This window comes from Fringilla coelebs (assembly GCF_963513975.1).
Source record: "Fringilla coelebs genome assembly, chromosome: 20".
Classification (NCBI taxonomy): Eukaryota; Metazoa; Chordata; class Aves; order Passeriformes; family Fringillidae; genus Fringilla; species Fringilla coelebs.
Genome location: NC_140046.1, coordinates 2193394 through 2208952, shown reverse-complemented (window position 1 = coordinate 2208952; position 15559 = coordinate 2193394). Strand labels below are relative to the sequence as shown.

General features: G+C 43.5%; 1 protein-coding gene across 7 annotated transcripts in view; it reads right to left on the bottom strand.

Moving 5' to 3' along the window:
• Positions 1–15559, bottom strand: part of BCAS3 (BCAS3 microtubule associated cell migration factor) — a 293342-nt gene that overhangs the window by 91339 nt on the left and 186444 nt on the right. Inside the window, exon 24 of one of the 7 annotated variants that reach the window (XM_084218880.1) lies at positions 7703–7854. The exons of the other annotated variants lie outside the window; for them this stretch is intronic. Coding sequence (XP_084075006.1) covers positions 7850–7854 — 5 coding nt within the window. The 3' untranslated portion in view covers positions 7703–7849. Of the gene's footprint in view, positions 1–7702; positions 7855–15559 lie in introns of those variants that run through there. 7 annotated transcript variants of the gene reach the window in all.

Sequence of the window (15559 nt, the reverse complement as noted above, 5' to 3'; positions counted from 1 at the left end):
GAGAAACCCTGCTCCCTGCTCTCCCAGCTGCCATGGCATCCTGGCTGCAGCAATCCTGTTATCCTTATTATCTGTCCCTGACAAAAGTACATGGGGACACGGTGAAACTGCCACGAGAGAGGAAATCAACTTCTCCACGCTTTAGGAAATGGGAACTTGTATTCTGTGTGAAGAAGACCAGAGATAAAACTCCAGGTGCAGCCTGCTAAACATTATCCAGCAGGTGGGCTCTTGCAAACACTCTGGATAGCCCTGACTGCTCCAATTTCAATCCTTATTCCTCACTCAGGTTTTCAGAAAGCACAAACAACAAACACTTCCTTAAAACAGAAGCTGAGATAAATCCATGCACAGAGCTCCATCAGGGAGAGCTGTCAGCTGGCCCCACTCCATGGAAATTAATGCAAAGGCATTGATTTGTTCTAGGCTAATGATAAGGGCTCTTGGTTTAATTTTAGGAGAAGAACTTTCATTTTCTGACTGGCAACCAGAGCTATTTATTACACAACCAGAAAGCCAAAGTTCAGCTTTGCAAGTGACTAATCAAAGCCAAGCCCTCCCCGTAGGAAAGGAGGGAAAACAAGCCTGGAATGGTCAACAGCAGTTTGCTAAAACAAAACCCAACTTCTGCCTCTCATCCCCTGCCTCCTGCCCACCCTGGAGCACTCCACCAGGATTTCAGGCCAGTTTTCCAGAGGGATGAAAATCACAGCAATTCCAGGGATCACCCAGATCCTTCAAGGACACAAACCTCTTTCACAGCAACAGGAAACACACACACAAAAAAAAAGAGAAATCCAAACAAAACCACAACAAAAAGACAACAGGAAGACAAGGGAGGTGAAGAACGAGTTGCTGCTGGTGTTTTTGTCCTTATCTCAGAGGAATCCTGGATAATGAACATCCCTGCAAGTGCCACAGCAGCCACCCTGTGCTGCCAGGGGGACACAACTGCTCATCCACGTCCTGGCCAGCAGCTCTGTGCCTGAGCACTGGCTGCAGCATCTGGCACTCTGCATTCAAAGAGTTAAGCTATGTCCTGTGAAGATAAAAATCTCCACTTTTATTACTTTGTAGGGCTCCTACCAAACGAGGATCCAGCTGTAATTGTAACATTCCAAGCTCTGGAGGTGCCAAGTTTTACTAACTATAATTTAACTGGTCCAGCTGATGCAGTCCAAATTCTTGTTTGGATAATCAGCCTTTGTTTAAATATGGACTTTCAAAAAAAAAAAAAAATAGAAAGAGAGAAAGAAAGCCCAGGCCAGCATTAGCCTCCAGGCATGTCATGTGAGCTGATTACCCTGCAGCAGTAGCAGACACTCATGCACAAGAGGAGGATTATTGTGCCAGAATTACTGTTACGGTAACACAGAATCAGAGCTCCTCTCCCCCCAGCCCCCACCCTTCTTCTTTTCTTTTTTTTCTTTTTTTTTTTCCTCCCCCCTCCACAATTCACAAGTCTTCTTTCCAAGTTCAAATGAAGTTTAAAGGTGAAAAGGGCAAGAAAGTTTCATGACTGGCTGTTGAAAGAGGGAGAAATAACCAGGGTCTCCAAGTTTGCGTTTACTAAAAGCTCAACAATTTTGTGTTTTGCTGCAATTCATAACTGCACAAATCCCTTTTGTTGGGTCTGTTTGGACTGAAATTAAACACTTGTTAATAATTTATAACTTAATATCATTAGAAAATAATAATAACTGTCAAGCAACTACATTCAATACATAAAGCAAGTTGAGTGGCTGGTTAGATTATTTGTCAAAGCAACAATTTCTATATATTTTAGCTTATTTCTACTGGGAAGAATGGTTAAAGAGCCACCCAGCTCGCTTGGAAATCATTTCTCCACCAGCTGGGAGCAATTCCCAAATTGCTGCACCTCAGCCACATCCAAGTGATGCTGGCTCACTTTAAAAGCACTCCAGCCTGACTCCAGGAGGTGCCTTAAAAGTGCTGCAGGAGGGATGGCCAAAGCCCTTTGCTGCTCCCTGACCAAGAATGCATCCCACACTGCCCATGCTTTGCTCTGGATTTGACATCTGAATGGAACTGAAACAGTGGCCAACAAGCCAACTGCCAAAATGAGGCATTTAAGAAGAGAAAATCCTTATTTCTGTTTCCTGGTCAAGGACCTGAGCTGCACAAAGCACAAGGGCCAGGCACAAAGCTGGTGCTGCCTTGCCCAGAGCTGAGTGCAAACAGAAGAAATACTTGTGTGTGTGTGTGTGTGTGTGTGTGTGTGTGTGTGAGGAATTTTGGGAGCAAACTCCCCTGTAAAACGTCACAGGCTGTGGTTCTTCTTGGGAAGCCATGAGAGTGGCTTTTTGGAAAAACAGACACAGAGAATCCCAGAATAATTTGGGTTGGAAGGGACACTAAAGCCCACCCAGTGCCACCCCTGCCATGGCAGGGACACCTTCCACTGCCCCAGGTGCTCCCAGCCCTGTCCAGCACCAAGAATTCTTCCCAATATCCCAACCAACCCACGGGATCCAGTTTGACACCAAAGCTCATCAGACATCTGACCTATTTTGTCACTTTTCTCTCCATGTGAGCACCTGTGGCAATTCTGGTTTTGTTGCACATTAATCTGTGAAGTTGAAAACATAACATTTAAGTATACTAAGGAAGGAAGTTGGAAGCTCAGGTTAAAAACTTTATCTGAGCCAGTCTGGCCCGAGGCTGAGCTCATGTAAACTGATTTAAGTCAGTGGTGCCACAAGAACTGACATTAGTCAGGGGTCTGCTCTTGTTTCCATCTATTTACCTGAGATCATTTCTAATGTACTTACTGAACAAGTCTTCTCCTTTTATTTCCTTCAAACTCCTTCTCTTGATTTTGTCCCTTTTGTCCCTCTGCCTGCAGACTGAGACCTGCACACACACCCAGGCAGAGCCACCTCCTCCCACCCTCCCCACCCTCAGCCTTTCCCTCCTCAGCCTGCCCTGTTCTCTTCCCATGATTTCTTCTATTTCTTATATTCCTGGAATATTTCAAGGAAGCAGAGGAAGGCTCCAAACACTGCAGGTTATTTACAGCACAACAGCTCTCAAAATATTATTTAATTCACCTTGAAGCTGAGGAGCTGCCCAATGTCCTCATGCACAAACAGGCTCTGGGCTCCTTTAAAGTGACCATACAAAGAAGAAAGGCAATAAGAGAAATGGCATTTTATTGAATTAACTTTGAAAGTCTCCCATGCTTCTCCCAGAAATCAAATGGTGCCTACAGAGGAACCAGAAGATGCCACTCTGGTTAGTGACAGTAGGTCCTTATAGGCTGTAATTAACTTAAATTTTAATTCTTCAATTTTTAGTTAAATGTGGAAGGTTCCTTTTTTTTTTTTTTTTTAAAGTGAATGCTCTCAAACACATGGAAAAAATACAGGAATTGATAAAATTGATCTATAACATATTTTTACGTGAGAAAGGATTACAAGGTTGAATCTTAACATTATATACTTAAAACCATTTCTTGTTCCACTGCCTTTACAGTTCCAAAAAAAATGTACATTTTGGAGACAAAGGCCTTTATCCTCTTAAGTGCTGTGGATTTCATGCCAATCTCCCAATATAAAGCAGACTTCAGACTCAGACCCCAGAGAAATGGTCTAGGAAAGATTAGATTTTCCACCACAAAATAAAACCCTTGTGTGGGGAACCACAGCAGCTCCAACACCTCCTTCCTCCTGAGGACCTGTCTGACAGGGAGAACACCCCCAGCCCATCCCATGCCCCCTCCTCCAAATGGAAGGGGTTGGATCATTCCTCTGCTCTTGTGCCAGCCAGTTCTGCCACGTGCAATATAGCCAGGATTGTTACATATTCCTGAAAATCAGGATTTTTCTAGGTTTTCCCCTTATTCTCTATTATTTTCCAACACAGAGTAAGTTTGCTCTTAATATCAGTGTACAAAGTGAATTCTGACTGGGGATGGAAAATAGACAAACTCGGTGTAAGGGGCACATGAAGAACATAATGATGAAAAATTCTTTTAAATCAGCTAGATTTTTTTTTTTAAGAGTTGCCCAACAAAGGGGTGCACCTCTAATAGCAACAGTATATTACATGAAATTAATGATGCCAAGTGTCTGGCAGCCCAATAAATACAAGAGGAAACTTTCTTAAACCTCTCATGAGGTAGAAAGGTATTTTTATCAATCATCCCCATATTAGAGAACACAAGAGTTTTCAGGGTATTTCAAACCCCACTGCCAGTAATAAAGCAGGACAGGAGAGGAAAAGAGAGAAATATAGATTCAATGCAATGTAGCTCCTGAGGATTCCATTTTAACCCCCCCACAGCCACCCAGAAAATGATGAATTCAAGAATCAGAATGTAGTCAGCTCGGGATTGGTGAGCTGCAGATGGGACTTTCCTGAGAACACACAGTTTAAATTCTAGTTAGGCATTCTGTGATTAAATGCTCCTCCAATTTTTGAGTACATCACTTTTTTCCCTACTGGCTACTGTGATACAAAAGCCATCTCCTGCAAACATAGAACTGGTGAAAAAAAGAAAAGTGCAAGTAAAAGCCATTTAGGTTTCCAGCAAAGACATCAAAGCAAAGCAGCTAATGGACATCCAGGGTAGTCAAATCACTCCTGCAAAATCCATTAGTTACTGAAAGTTCTGGAGGGCTCAGTTTTTACAGTAAAACCTGTAAAAACTCAGTATCCAGTTTCTCTGTTGGGACACTGAGGTGTGAAGATCCAAAGGATGCTGGAGCTGAACTTGTATATTTGAACCTTTTGAACTCCAGCTGCCCTTCGTAAATGACTTTACCACCGCCTTTAACACGTTCCTAACCCACCCTGCAAGAAAAGGGAGGAATCATTAAAAACCCCTGGAAATGGAACTGAACTTTCCAACACTTCCAGTGGAATTTGTCTTGGTTCAAAAGACCAGCACCTATGGCAGGACTGGGGGAGGAGGAGGAGGAGGAGAAGCTTCCAGATAGAGCAGTGAAATTCCATCTGTGCTCAGGCTGTGAAAACAGAGTGGCTGAGCCCCCTCCCCAGCCCAGAGCCAGGGAGGGGACTGGGAATGGCCCCAGCCAGGAACAGGCAGTGGCTCCTTTCCCTCTGGAAACATGGAAGCAAACCCCCCAAATTCCCAAGAACTTTGTTCTGCACCTCAGAATGGGATGTGCTGCCCTGGGTGGGCAGAATTTTGGGGTGCAGAGGGTTCTCACCACACCCCATCCACAGGGAGACAGATTCACTCCTCCCCTGAGGGAAGATCAAACATTTAGAATTTAGAAACAAATCCAAGACAATGGCAATAAAGTTTCTTAATTAATTTTAAGGTGAATTAAAGGGTGGGACAGCAGCTCAGGAGCTCAAACACATTTCCTGCTTTCCATGGGAAATGAGAACAATCAACAGGTCCCTCCTCATTATTTTTCAGACTGTCAGGGTTGTCACTGAGATTTTGGGGAAAAACAAAGTTTTTAAGTCCAAAAGAATGGAAAAGCTGGTCCCCAAACAGGACAGCACATTATCCTATAGCCAAAGCAGATATTCCTTTCAGATATTCCTTTCTCCTACACCTTTCCCTGCCTGCAGAGAGCTCAGCAGCCAAAGCAGCAACACAGAATCCAAACCCCCACAGGAACTCTTCAGCCCCAGTCCTGCTTGCAGAAGGATTTCTGGGTTCAGGAAAGTTACCAATTTTTTTTTTCCACCCGAGATTTGTCTTTTCCAAGTGAGGAAACTGTCCATCTTAGAGGAACGTGCTTTCAATGGGTCACCTAAAATAAAAATACTGCTTTTCTCTTTGGGTGATGATATTATCACATTCTATCTGGACACTGCATTTCACTTTCTCTTTAAAATGATCTTGCTAAGCAGCAAAGGGACACAGCAGCTCCCATCCACAGGTCACCTCAGGTCTCCTGAACAAACTATGCCCCAGGGTTTCAGTGAAACTCAGGAATTCCAAAAGCAAAGCACATTGCCCTTAGCACACAAAATGCCTCTGATTCGCAGAATGACACAAATGTACAAGAAAAAAAAAAAAGGATGTCTGATTATTTTTTGTAATGGATGGCTTTTAGATGGGCAGAACACACTCAGGCATTTCTTAAAGCCCCAAACCACGGGTGATTTCCAACAAAGGCCTTGTGTGAAGTGCTGCTTGCTTATCACAAAGACTTGGAAAAAGAATTTTCAGGGGTTGAACTCTGAGTTTTAACCCTGGACAAGGAATCAGATGCTGTACAAGTGTGGGCTCCTTAGTCCTGTGGTGCTGCCACATTGCTGATCTTGAATCCTTCGGATTGATATATTTGTGTGAAATTATTTGACATTTCTAAAGAAAATAAATCAAAAAGGAAAATGACACAACTTTCTGAGTGAAGTCCATGGCCCAGTTTGCCTGTTTAAGGAATAAGATACATGAAATCTTATTAAAAGTGGGCTTGCAATTTATGAAATTACCACCTCCATTAATTACAGCTCCTAATGAGACATTACAATGAACCATGTGGACAGTCCAATTCAGATGAATAACACAGATGTTAAAAAAAAACCCAAATAACTAAATCTCACGTAATTTAACCTGTTTTACTTCCCACTTGCATGAAGAAACACTTGTGGTTTCTCCTTCCCTCTCCCCCAGCACAGACTGGTTTTCTTTCCCTGCCTTCCTTGCTTGGAAGAGAGCCCCAGATCATTTACAGACTTCTGAGGTTTGCTGGGGCACCTTCTGAGGATCCCTCTGGAAAGTGGGACCACATTTCCAACCAGAGGGACGCAGGTAGGAGCTTTGAAAAAACAGGCCAGCAGGCAGAGTGGTCATCAGTAATTTTTGTTTAAATGTATTAACAACATCATTTAGAGCATTCACAGCATCCAAGCATCCCCACTCTGTGCACGGGGACCTGCAGTCATTACATCCCATCAGCCTGAGAGCACCCACGCTTCTGACATCAAACAAACAGCAGACAAGGTCCCAACCCCAAAAGGCAGCAAAACCCCCTTTGCCCCAGGCAGTCCCTCAGGAAGCAGAGGCACATCCCAGCTCTCATCCCTGGGAGCTCTGTGGTTTGGGACTCCCGAGCAGCAGCAGTGGGCTAAAGCCCAGGCTGATCTCCTCTAAGAGAGGCTTCATCTGCTGGGGGGCATTACAAAATAGCAGAGATCAGTCCTGCCTGATGCAAAGGTTAAGTGAGAAGAATAACATTACATAATGTACAGCAAAATGTTCAGTTACAAGACTCAAATCAAGGCCGGGATGTGCTGCAAAGCGCCAGCCCCACGACGAGAGGGCACGGATCAACCACAGAGGTCTTGGAACACTTCTGTCTCTCAGGCCATTTTTGGTTTATATATTTTGTTTCACTCGTTGATAATCTTACAGACAAGGGAAACCATGCTGCTGGGGAAGTACTAAATCACACCAAAAGAGCTAAGGTTTTTAGATGAAACAAGAAGCTGATTACACATGCACTGAGTATACCAGTCACTAAGCGTTTCTGGATTGCAGGGATAAGATACTCTCTTTGCTTATTACTGCCTCCTTGATCCAAAGAGATTTAAGCAACTGTTTTCAATTAGATGTTTTTAAGCTAGTAAAACTACATCCATAAAGACATATTTATAGAACAACTTAAAACGAGAAGAATTAAAACGACTGCAAAACTGATGAATTCCATTCCCCCACCAACCCTCCCCCCCCACCCCGAATCATTTACTGACCATTAACGAGCAAAAAGCACTGCAATTTTAAGAATTAATCCAGTGTTGCAAAATTAAATCAGATACACTAGGAGGGATAATGACAAACTGGTGGCTCCAGCGTTGTCAGTTTGCGGGTGATACAAGTTCAAGTCGTCTGTGCTAGTGGTCACTCTGTTGGAACAAACATGAACATAAAAGGGAACATTAAAAGTGCAGCAGCACCAACTGAATCAATTCTGTCACTGAGGATGCAGGCTCAGAAGTGGCACAAGGTAAATATTTTGTATTGTACTTTGGGAAGGAGCTGCCCAGTTCCACACCTGTGAGACCTCAGCGCACAGAAATAAAGGAAGAGGCAGCAATGGAAGTAAATGAAGGGACAGGATCCTCATTTCCCTCTGAATTCCAGAGCACAAGGGCCTGGCGGTGTGGCTTTGCCACACATGACTGCTTGCAGCCCCAGGAACCCATGAGGAATATTCTGAGAGCTCCAGGAACAAAACTGAGCTTTGAGAGCTTCCATCCGACAGCTGCTTAAACAAAATTTGCCTCCAACGCTCTGCAGCATGTGACTGAAATGTCTGCAGGATGAGCAGCCTCATCTCTGCCACAGAGAACACAGAGCCATGGCAGAGGTTTGGGATGGTCACAGCCACAAGCAGGGACACCCTCACCTCTGCCACAGCCACCAGCTGCTCACTGATACCTCTCTTTTGTACCTGCCTGGCCCAGGTTTGTAGATAAATACCTGGTAAGGAAAGCTCCAGTCCTGCCTCTCCTGCTGCCACATCCATCTGAAGAAGCTCAGGGCATCCTAAATTTTCTCTTCCCTAAACTTCCCTACAAGCTCAATTTGTTCCCACCTAAGCACATCGTCATGAAAACACTGAAAGGTGGAGTGACTGGGAGATTCAAACTCATCACTTCAACAGATATTTTATACATTTCACACCCTTCAGAATCTGGCCATAAATGCAAATGGATGTTACAAAGCATGACCCAGAGTCTCAGTCTGTCACTGTGGTCTTGGCCTGGGCACCTGGGGTGATGGATCCTGTGCCCTGGACCTGGGAACCTCAGGGAAGCACAACAGACATTTTATTTTCCCTCTTTAATTTGCAGTTTATATTTTCTCCATGGGCAGCATAAGCAAATTTCAGCCATTATTTTGGGTGATTGAACCCAGAGTTACACATAGGGTCTATTTTTAAGGGAACTCCTCAGCCCTGAAGTAAGGAAGTGCCCTTTGGCTGTGCAGCACCTTGCCTATCCCCAGACAGGTGGGATAAAAACTTATTTGGGAATAAAGGAAAGGAGACAGGGAGGATTCAGCAGTGACATAACCTGTGCAAATGCAGGCTGGGTTCTGTTCCATGATGTTCAAGAAACAGCTGGAGTGATGAATTCATCCCTTAAGTGTCTGTACTGATCCTGCACAGACCAAACCTACAGGACAGGCAGATCCTCACACATCTTCTGGAACCACTTTGTGCATCCAGACGAGCCTTGGGATCACTTAGGTTGGGAAAGACCTCTAGGACCATGGATCCAACATCAGAGGCATGAGTACATCAGCTTCCCCCTTCTGAATGAATGTGTCTCTGACCCTCTGACTTTTATTTGGTTTAGATCATGTTTAGAATGTGTTAAGAAGCAAGATTAGAAATATTAATTTTTGTTTATGGGAAATTCAGGAATGACCAGGCCAATCCAATGCCTTTCATCCACCAAGTGCCTTTCTGCAGGTAAAGGGTGGCTGGTGTGAGCAAGAGCTCCAGGATAAAACCAAAAGCAGAGTTTCATACAATTACATCCAAATTGGCAGAGCAAATCTATGAGATAGAAGTGAACATAAAAGCAAGTGAAATAACATGGACAGAGAGGCAGCAAACAACCTTGCCTAAGGCACAACACTAATGCCAGACTAACTTCAAAGCAGGCACTGAACCAGCACAGGTGACAAACAATCTGCATAAAAATAAGTCTAAAGCAGCACTGGCTCCTTTCCTTCCCTTGTCCCTTCTGCTCTTGCTCATTTCAACTCTTTTTTTTTCATTTTAGACATGGAATGATGTCTATAAATGAGAATGCAGCATTTTGGCTACAGGGTTCCTCAAATAAACTCTCCTAAGAGAAGCCCACCAGGTCAGAAGCTTTACTCTGCTTATTTCTTTTTGTTTTGCTCATTGTAATTTATAATGAACCTCTTCCACAGTAAGCTGACTCAGGGAAAAACCACTCTGAAAGGCATCAGCTACTGATGAATTGTTTTTATTAATTAAGTTAGAGAAACAAAAACCACAGTGGTTTTCAGTGCTGCAACTTGCAGCAGAACCCACAAGCTCGGAGGCAGAAAGTGTGAAAGTCACAGCTCTGCTCTGAACATCTCAATTTCTTTACTGAGGGGCTGAAATTCCAGAGACAAGGGGTTTTTCCTCTCTCTTAAACTAAAGATTTGGACTTAAGAAAGCACCACAAAAGCCACTGCCTTTACTGCATTACAAACTGAAATAATGGGTATTAAGCAGAAGTAGCTTCTATACATCCTGATATCTGAGAGGTTCAGCCTGCACAGGGCTTTGCTAGAGAAGAGGGGATGGAAGAATAGAGTTAAGAAAAGCATTTAATCCTGAATTCCAAAGACCTTTGGATTTTCCTTTTAAGTTGGAGCAGCCAAGAGATTCCAGCTTTATTTTCCCTCAGAGGCTGTGGACATTGAGGAGAATCTCTGGGTTTTGGACACCCCTTGGGATTCCCTTCTTGAAGCTAGAGTCCTCTTTGAATAGTGACATTTTATATCATAAGCCTTTACCTTTGGCCATCAGCTCTTCTGCTCACCCACTCACCACTATTCTATCCAATCTCACACATCTCTCATGGAAAGAACAAAAATACCCTCAAATTTGCACATGCAATCCAAAGGAAGCTTATTCACACAGTTAGGACATGCTTTTTCATGCACTGCTGGTTACTGGAAAGTTTAACTTCTGTTAGAGGATAGAAATAACACAAAACAGGAAAGTGGATATTTTTCTTACTTATTTCAAGTGTACATATTTTGGGTAATTTTATTTTTTCCCTGTGACACAGAATAGAGACTCTTCTTGGAGACTGTAATAGCCCTCAGCGTGTTTTCCACCAAGAATGCAGAAAAGAAACACTTTTGCTGGAGAAGTCATGGAAACTGGTAAATTGAAGACACAAGCCCTCATTGAAAACCTATAATTTTTTAATTAAATTTACATGTCAGTGGATCTTTTGAGCTCGGCCTGTGTGTTTTTTATAATGTACATTTCTCGTGCTTTTTCCCATGGGTATTTCTGCACTATTTCCAAACTGGGATGACTCCAGTTGAAGTGTGATAAAGGGCACATTATAGTTATATTAAGCAAAATAGGGAGGAGAAAGCTTTTCCATAGTGCAAAGAAAGCTGTTCTCCAAGCCTCATTTCTGGTAACAAGCAGAGCAAGGCAACCACTCAGCTAGAAACTGCTGCCATCAAACCAAGGCTTTGTCCTGAGCAAAGGGGGGATTTATTCCATCCTATTCTGTTTTCTGCTGAAAATTAAAGGTTGTTTGCTTCAGAATTGTTAAATCTTGCTCTGGGGTATCACGAAAAACACGTTGTGAGTAACAAAGCAAGGGGAAAGCTGTGTGCTGTCATGGGTGTGCTGCTGTTTGGGGGAGCTGCAGGGAGGGGCTGAGGTGGCACTTTGGGGTCCCTGCCCTGCCCAGAGGTTTCACAGCTCTGCTGCTCCTCTCCACAGCTCCCCTGAAAGATGCAGGCACTTGCACAAGGCCTGGCCCACATCAGGAGCTGCAGCCACAGAGACAGGCAGCAGCTGGATGGGGAAGGCAAGGAAGGCAAGGAAAGGAGGGCATGTCAGCTCAGAGCTGCAGAAAAGGTTTTTCACAGCAGCTATTTGCAACCCTCCAAGGAGCTGCAGAGGCTGCCCATTAAAACCCTGTTAAAACACTTCTGATGTTGTCAGCAGTGGAGAGCTGGAATAGCACAGTGATCACTGAGATACTATCTGCCTCAAGCAGTTCAGTGGTACTGTCAATAATATGAGCAAGAAGGTACAAGATGAGCAACAACCTAATTCCTGCATCAAAATTTCATAAACTCCCTCAGCTGGCAAACACCAGAGATGTGGGCAAACACAGGGCAGCCAATAAACCACCCAGGGAAGATGACCTCAGCTTGGAATCTTTCCCAAAAGCTTTGAACCTTTAAGTTAATTTACACTTTGAAAGCCAAGCAGAGGGATGGTGAGGGGAAGGCAGCAGGGTGAGGTGATGCCCCTGCCAGCAGTGCTCCTGAGCTCCTGACAGAGCCCCAGGAAAAAACACAGCACCACTTTGAGCCTTTCACTCTTCCAAATACCCCAGGCTAGAGTTTCTCCCCACTTTTCCCTGCTGTAATTTTTTATTTATTTTCAGTACTAATTCCCTGGGATAATTTCTGCAAGTGTAGTTTTAGCAGGTAGGAAAACTTGCCACTTCTTGAGCAAAGCTCCTTGTTTGAAAACAGAGCTCCTCATGTGCTAAAACTGAGAGTAATGACAGCAGGATCATCTACTACTCTGCTACTCTGTGCTGGTAAGGGCTACTCACAGTGAGTAATGGCTGGAGAACCAGGGCCAAGGTGAGGAGTTATTTATAATGCAGTAGCCACTGAGTCACAGCTCAGCTATGAATTCAGTGCTCTGGCTACAATTTCGTGAGAAAACAAACAGAGCCAGCTTTTGGTTTTGAAAGTTATACACACACTGTAAACCAGCAAAAATTACTCAGGAAGGATTGGGATGGTTTTTTATGAAGCAACCATAGCAGAGATCAGGATGTAGGACAAGCAGGGATGCTTCAGCTCCTTAGGTGCTTCCTCAGGGTGCCTGTGGCAGGCAGGGAAACTCCTCAACTTGACTTCAACCAGTCTCAGATGCTTCCCCCTTTTTATGCAATTAATTTCCACTGCAGAGAGCCAAAAGGCAGAGCTTGCTGGGAATCAAGCACAGACTTAGACTGCCAGCTGCTCAGCAGTGCTGGGGTTAGGGCTCAGGATAACCCTCCACTTTCAAAGGAAGGGACTGTGCCAAGGTCCCAGAAGCAGCTCCTGGCAGGTGCACCCTGCATCTGCAGACATCCAGCAGCTCAGGAATATTTCTGAATTGTTTCTGTCAGCCCAGAATGAAGCAAAGGAACAGTAACATATTTAGGCATTAAAAAAAAAAGAGGGGATTGGGCAAACACACTGGGATAACAGGACCAAGCTCAGCACTCCTGAATTTCCTACACAGGAACATGTGATTGCCCAGTGCACCCTGCAGAATAAAGGGATATTTTCCAGCTCACACATTACAGGTCATGACTTCCTGGTGCTAATTTGGAATCTGCTGAGGAACTTTTTATCCACTGCAGTTGGGAGAGCAAGGCACAGCAGAGCCTTTGGGCTGGGCACTGTGCATTTGATGCCTTACAGACCCCACAAGGACACATGGCTCAGCTTTGGGATGGAAGCAGACACTTGGAACACCAGAAGGAGCAATTCCCCAGTTGAATTCTGAATTGTAGACACAAAAGGGATGGTTTCTTAGGGGATTTTTAAACCAACTGCCAGCTTTACTAGCTGTTGTGCTTCCAGTTTGGAGTGTCCAAGGGGGATATTTGCACCTTGACACACAAGTTCTACATCAAATTAAGCTCCCCCATCTTTTTGGCAGGGACTTGGTTATTTCAGTGCCACTGAGCCCTTTGCAAGTGGCCAAACTTCCTCCTGGACAAGCCCTGAGCTCAGACAGAGCCTGAAAAGTCTGCTTAAAAACCTACAAATCCTAAAACTAAGTACCTTGTACTTTTTTAGGTGTCTTATGATTTTAACAAAGTTGTCTTTACCCCTTTCCTTATCTAAAAGAAAATTAAAACCACTCAGTGTTAGGGAGAGGGAATACAAAGAGTAATGACAGCCTCATTGCCTCACTCTCACCAGCCTGATGTTAAATACCTGCCTTTGTACCACTGCTCCCCTCCTTTTATTAGCTAAATATTGTGGCACCAGAGCCCCAAGAATAAAATTACAAGCATTTGAGATGAGTGTAACTTTTACAAGAGTCAGATATCCCCAACAAGCCAACAGTCAATAACCCAGCACAAATTAACTCTGGCAAATAATAGGTGTGTTGACCCTAAATTCATGAGGCAATAAAACCTACCAACAGCCTGTTGTTTTTAAAATACTCAGGCACTTCTCAAAGACAATATAGTTTTTGTTTGGGAGCAAGAAGATCATTAATTAGGAAAGCTTTTAAAGGAAGTTTTAGTATCATTAGGAAAAGCTAATGGGAAAATAAATTAAGTTACAACATCTGACACCAAGTTTGGAACAGAAAGGCACTAAAAACCCAAAGCTGCCTTACATGTCCCAAGAATTGCACCCTTCCTCACCTCCATAATCACAATAAAAAATCAAATTTCCTCCATTTCTTGTTGCATTTTGAGTTAGACACACGTTGCTGCCAACACACTGCAGTCCCAGAGATAAAATTTGAACCAACTTTGTTCACCCCTCCAACTCCACCACAGTGAAAATACCCTTAGAAACACAATCTAACAATCTGTGCTTCCAATTTGCTTTTTATTTTCTGAGAGCTTTCCAAGCACAGCAAAGCTCAGGTAGAGTTTTACTCTGAGCTCCTGTGCACATTCTTATTCCTTGAAAGAAAACAAATTTTCTAAATTTTTTGAGATTCTGTTAAAAAAAAACAACAACAACAACAACAAAATAATACACCAGGAAAGGTGATCTGAAGTATTTTATGGCTTGGAGGAAAATTTTCTTTTCCCCTGCCCTGGATGCTTTGCTCAGAGACGCCACAATGTCTGTCAAACAACTGTTGCACATAATGACACTGTCCATTATTTCAACCATGTCAGCTGAGGAATTATGAAAGATTTATACCTATTTCATATTAAAACTATTTAGTAAATGTCACACAGCACAGCAAAAAACCAGGGGCATGTTATGGAGAGGGCAGCAGGCTCAGCACAGAGCTCTCCAGGATGCCCAGCCAGAGCACACTCTGCAAGCAGAGGGTTTGCATGGCCATCAAACCCCTCAGTGACACCTGGTTTTCTAGGAAAACAGAAAACACAGAATTTAAATATTATGTCATTTAAAAAGGAAGGTGTGCAGAAAGCAAAATTAAATGTTAGTAACAATAAAAAAATTGGGAAATTAACGTCGGCAATTAAAACTGCAACAGCTCAGGAAGGTGTGCAGAAAGTAAAATTAAATATTAATAACATTTAAAAATTTGGGAAATTAACTGATGCAATTAAAACTGCAACAGCTCAGGACACCATCCCCCCTGCTCCTGGACAGGCTGCCTAATCCAAGCACAAGATGCATTTTCCTCTTCCCTTTTGCTTCAAGCTTTGCTTCTAAGAGAAGTCATTCACTTGCCAGGGGAAAAAAATTTTCCTCTTCAATACCTTTACATTTGTGGAAAGCAAAATTCTCCAAAATGCTGATGCCAGCCCCAAAGGGAAGATCTTGTGTGGTGCCCACCCCTGGCAAGGCCACCTCAAACCCAGCCCCAGCTGCTGCTGTCCCTGGGATGCACCAGGGCCCAGGTTCTCCTGCTGGGATGGAGTTTATCCACAGGAAATAAGAAGGGAAAATTCATGCTCAGCTGCTTAATGGGAACTGACGTGGCCTCTCCAGAGAGGGAGAAACTTTGGATGTCAGGCAGGTTAGCACAGGGCAAGCAGACGGTCAATAAAATATTCAATAAAGGACTCTGATATGATAGATCTAATATTGTGGAAAAAGCCAGAAGTCTTTTTTTTTTTTCCATTCTTTTTTTGGTGATAAAAC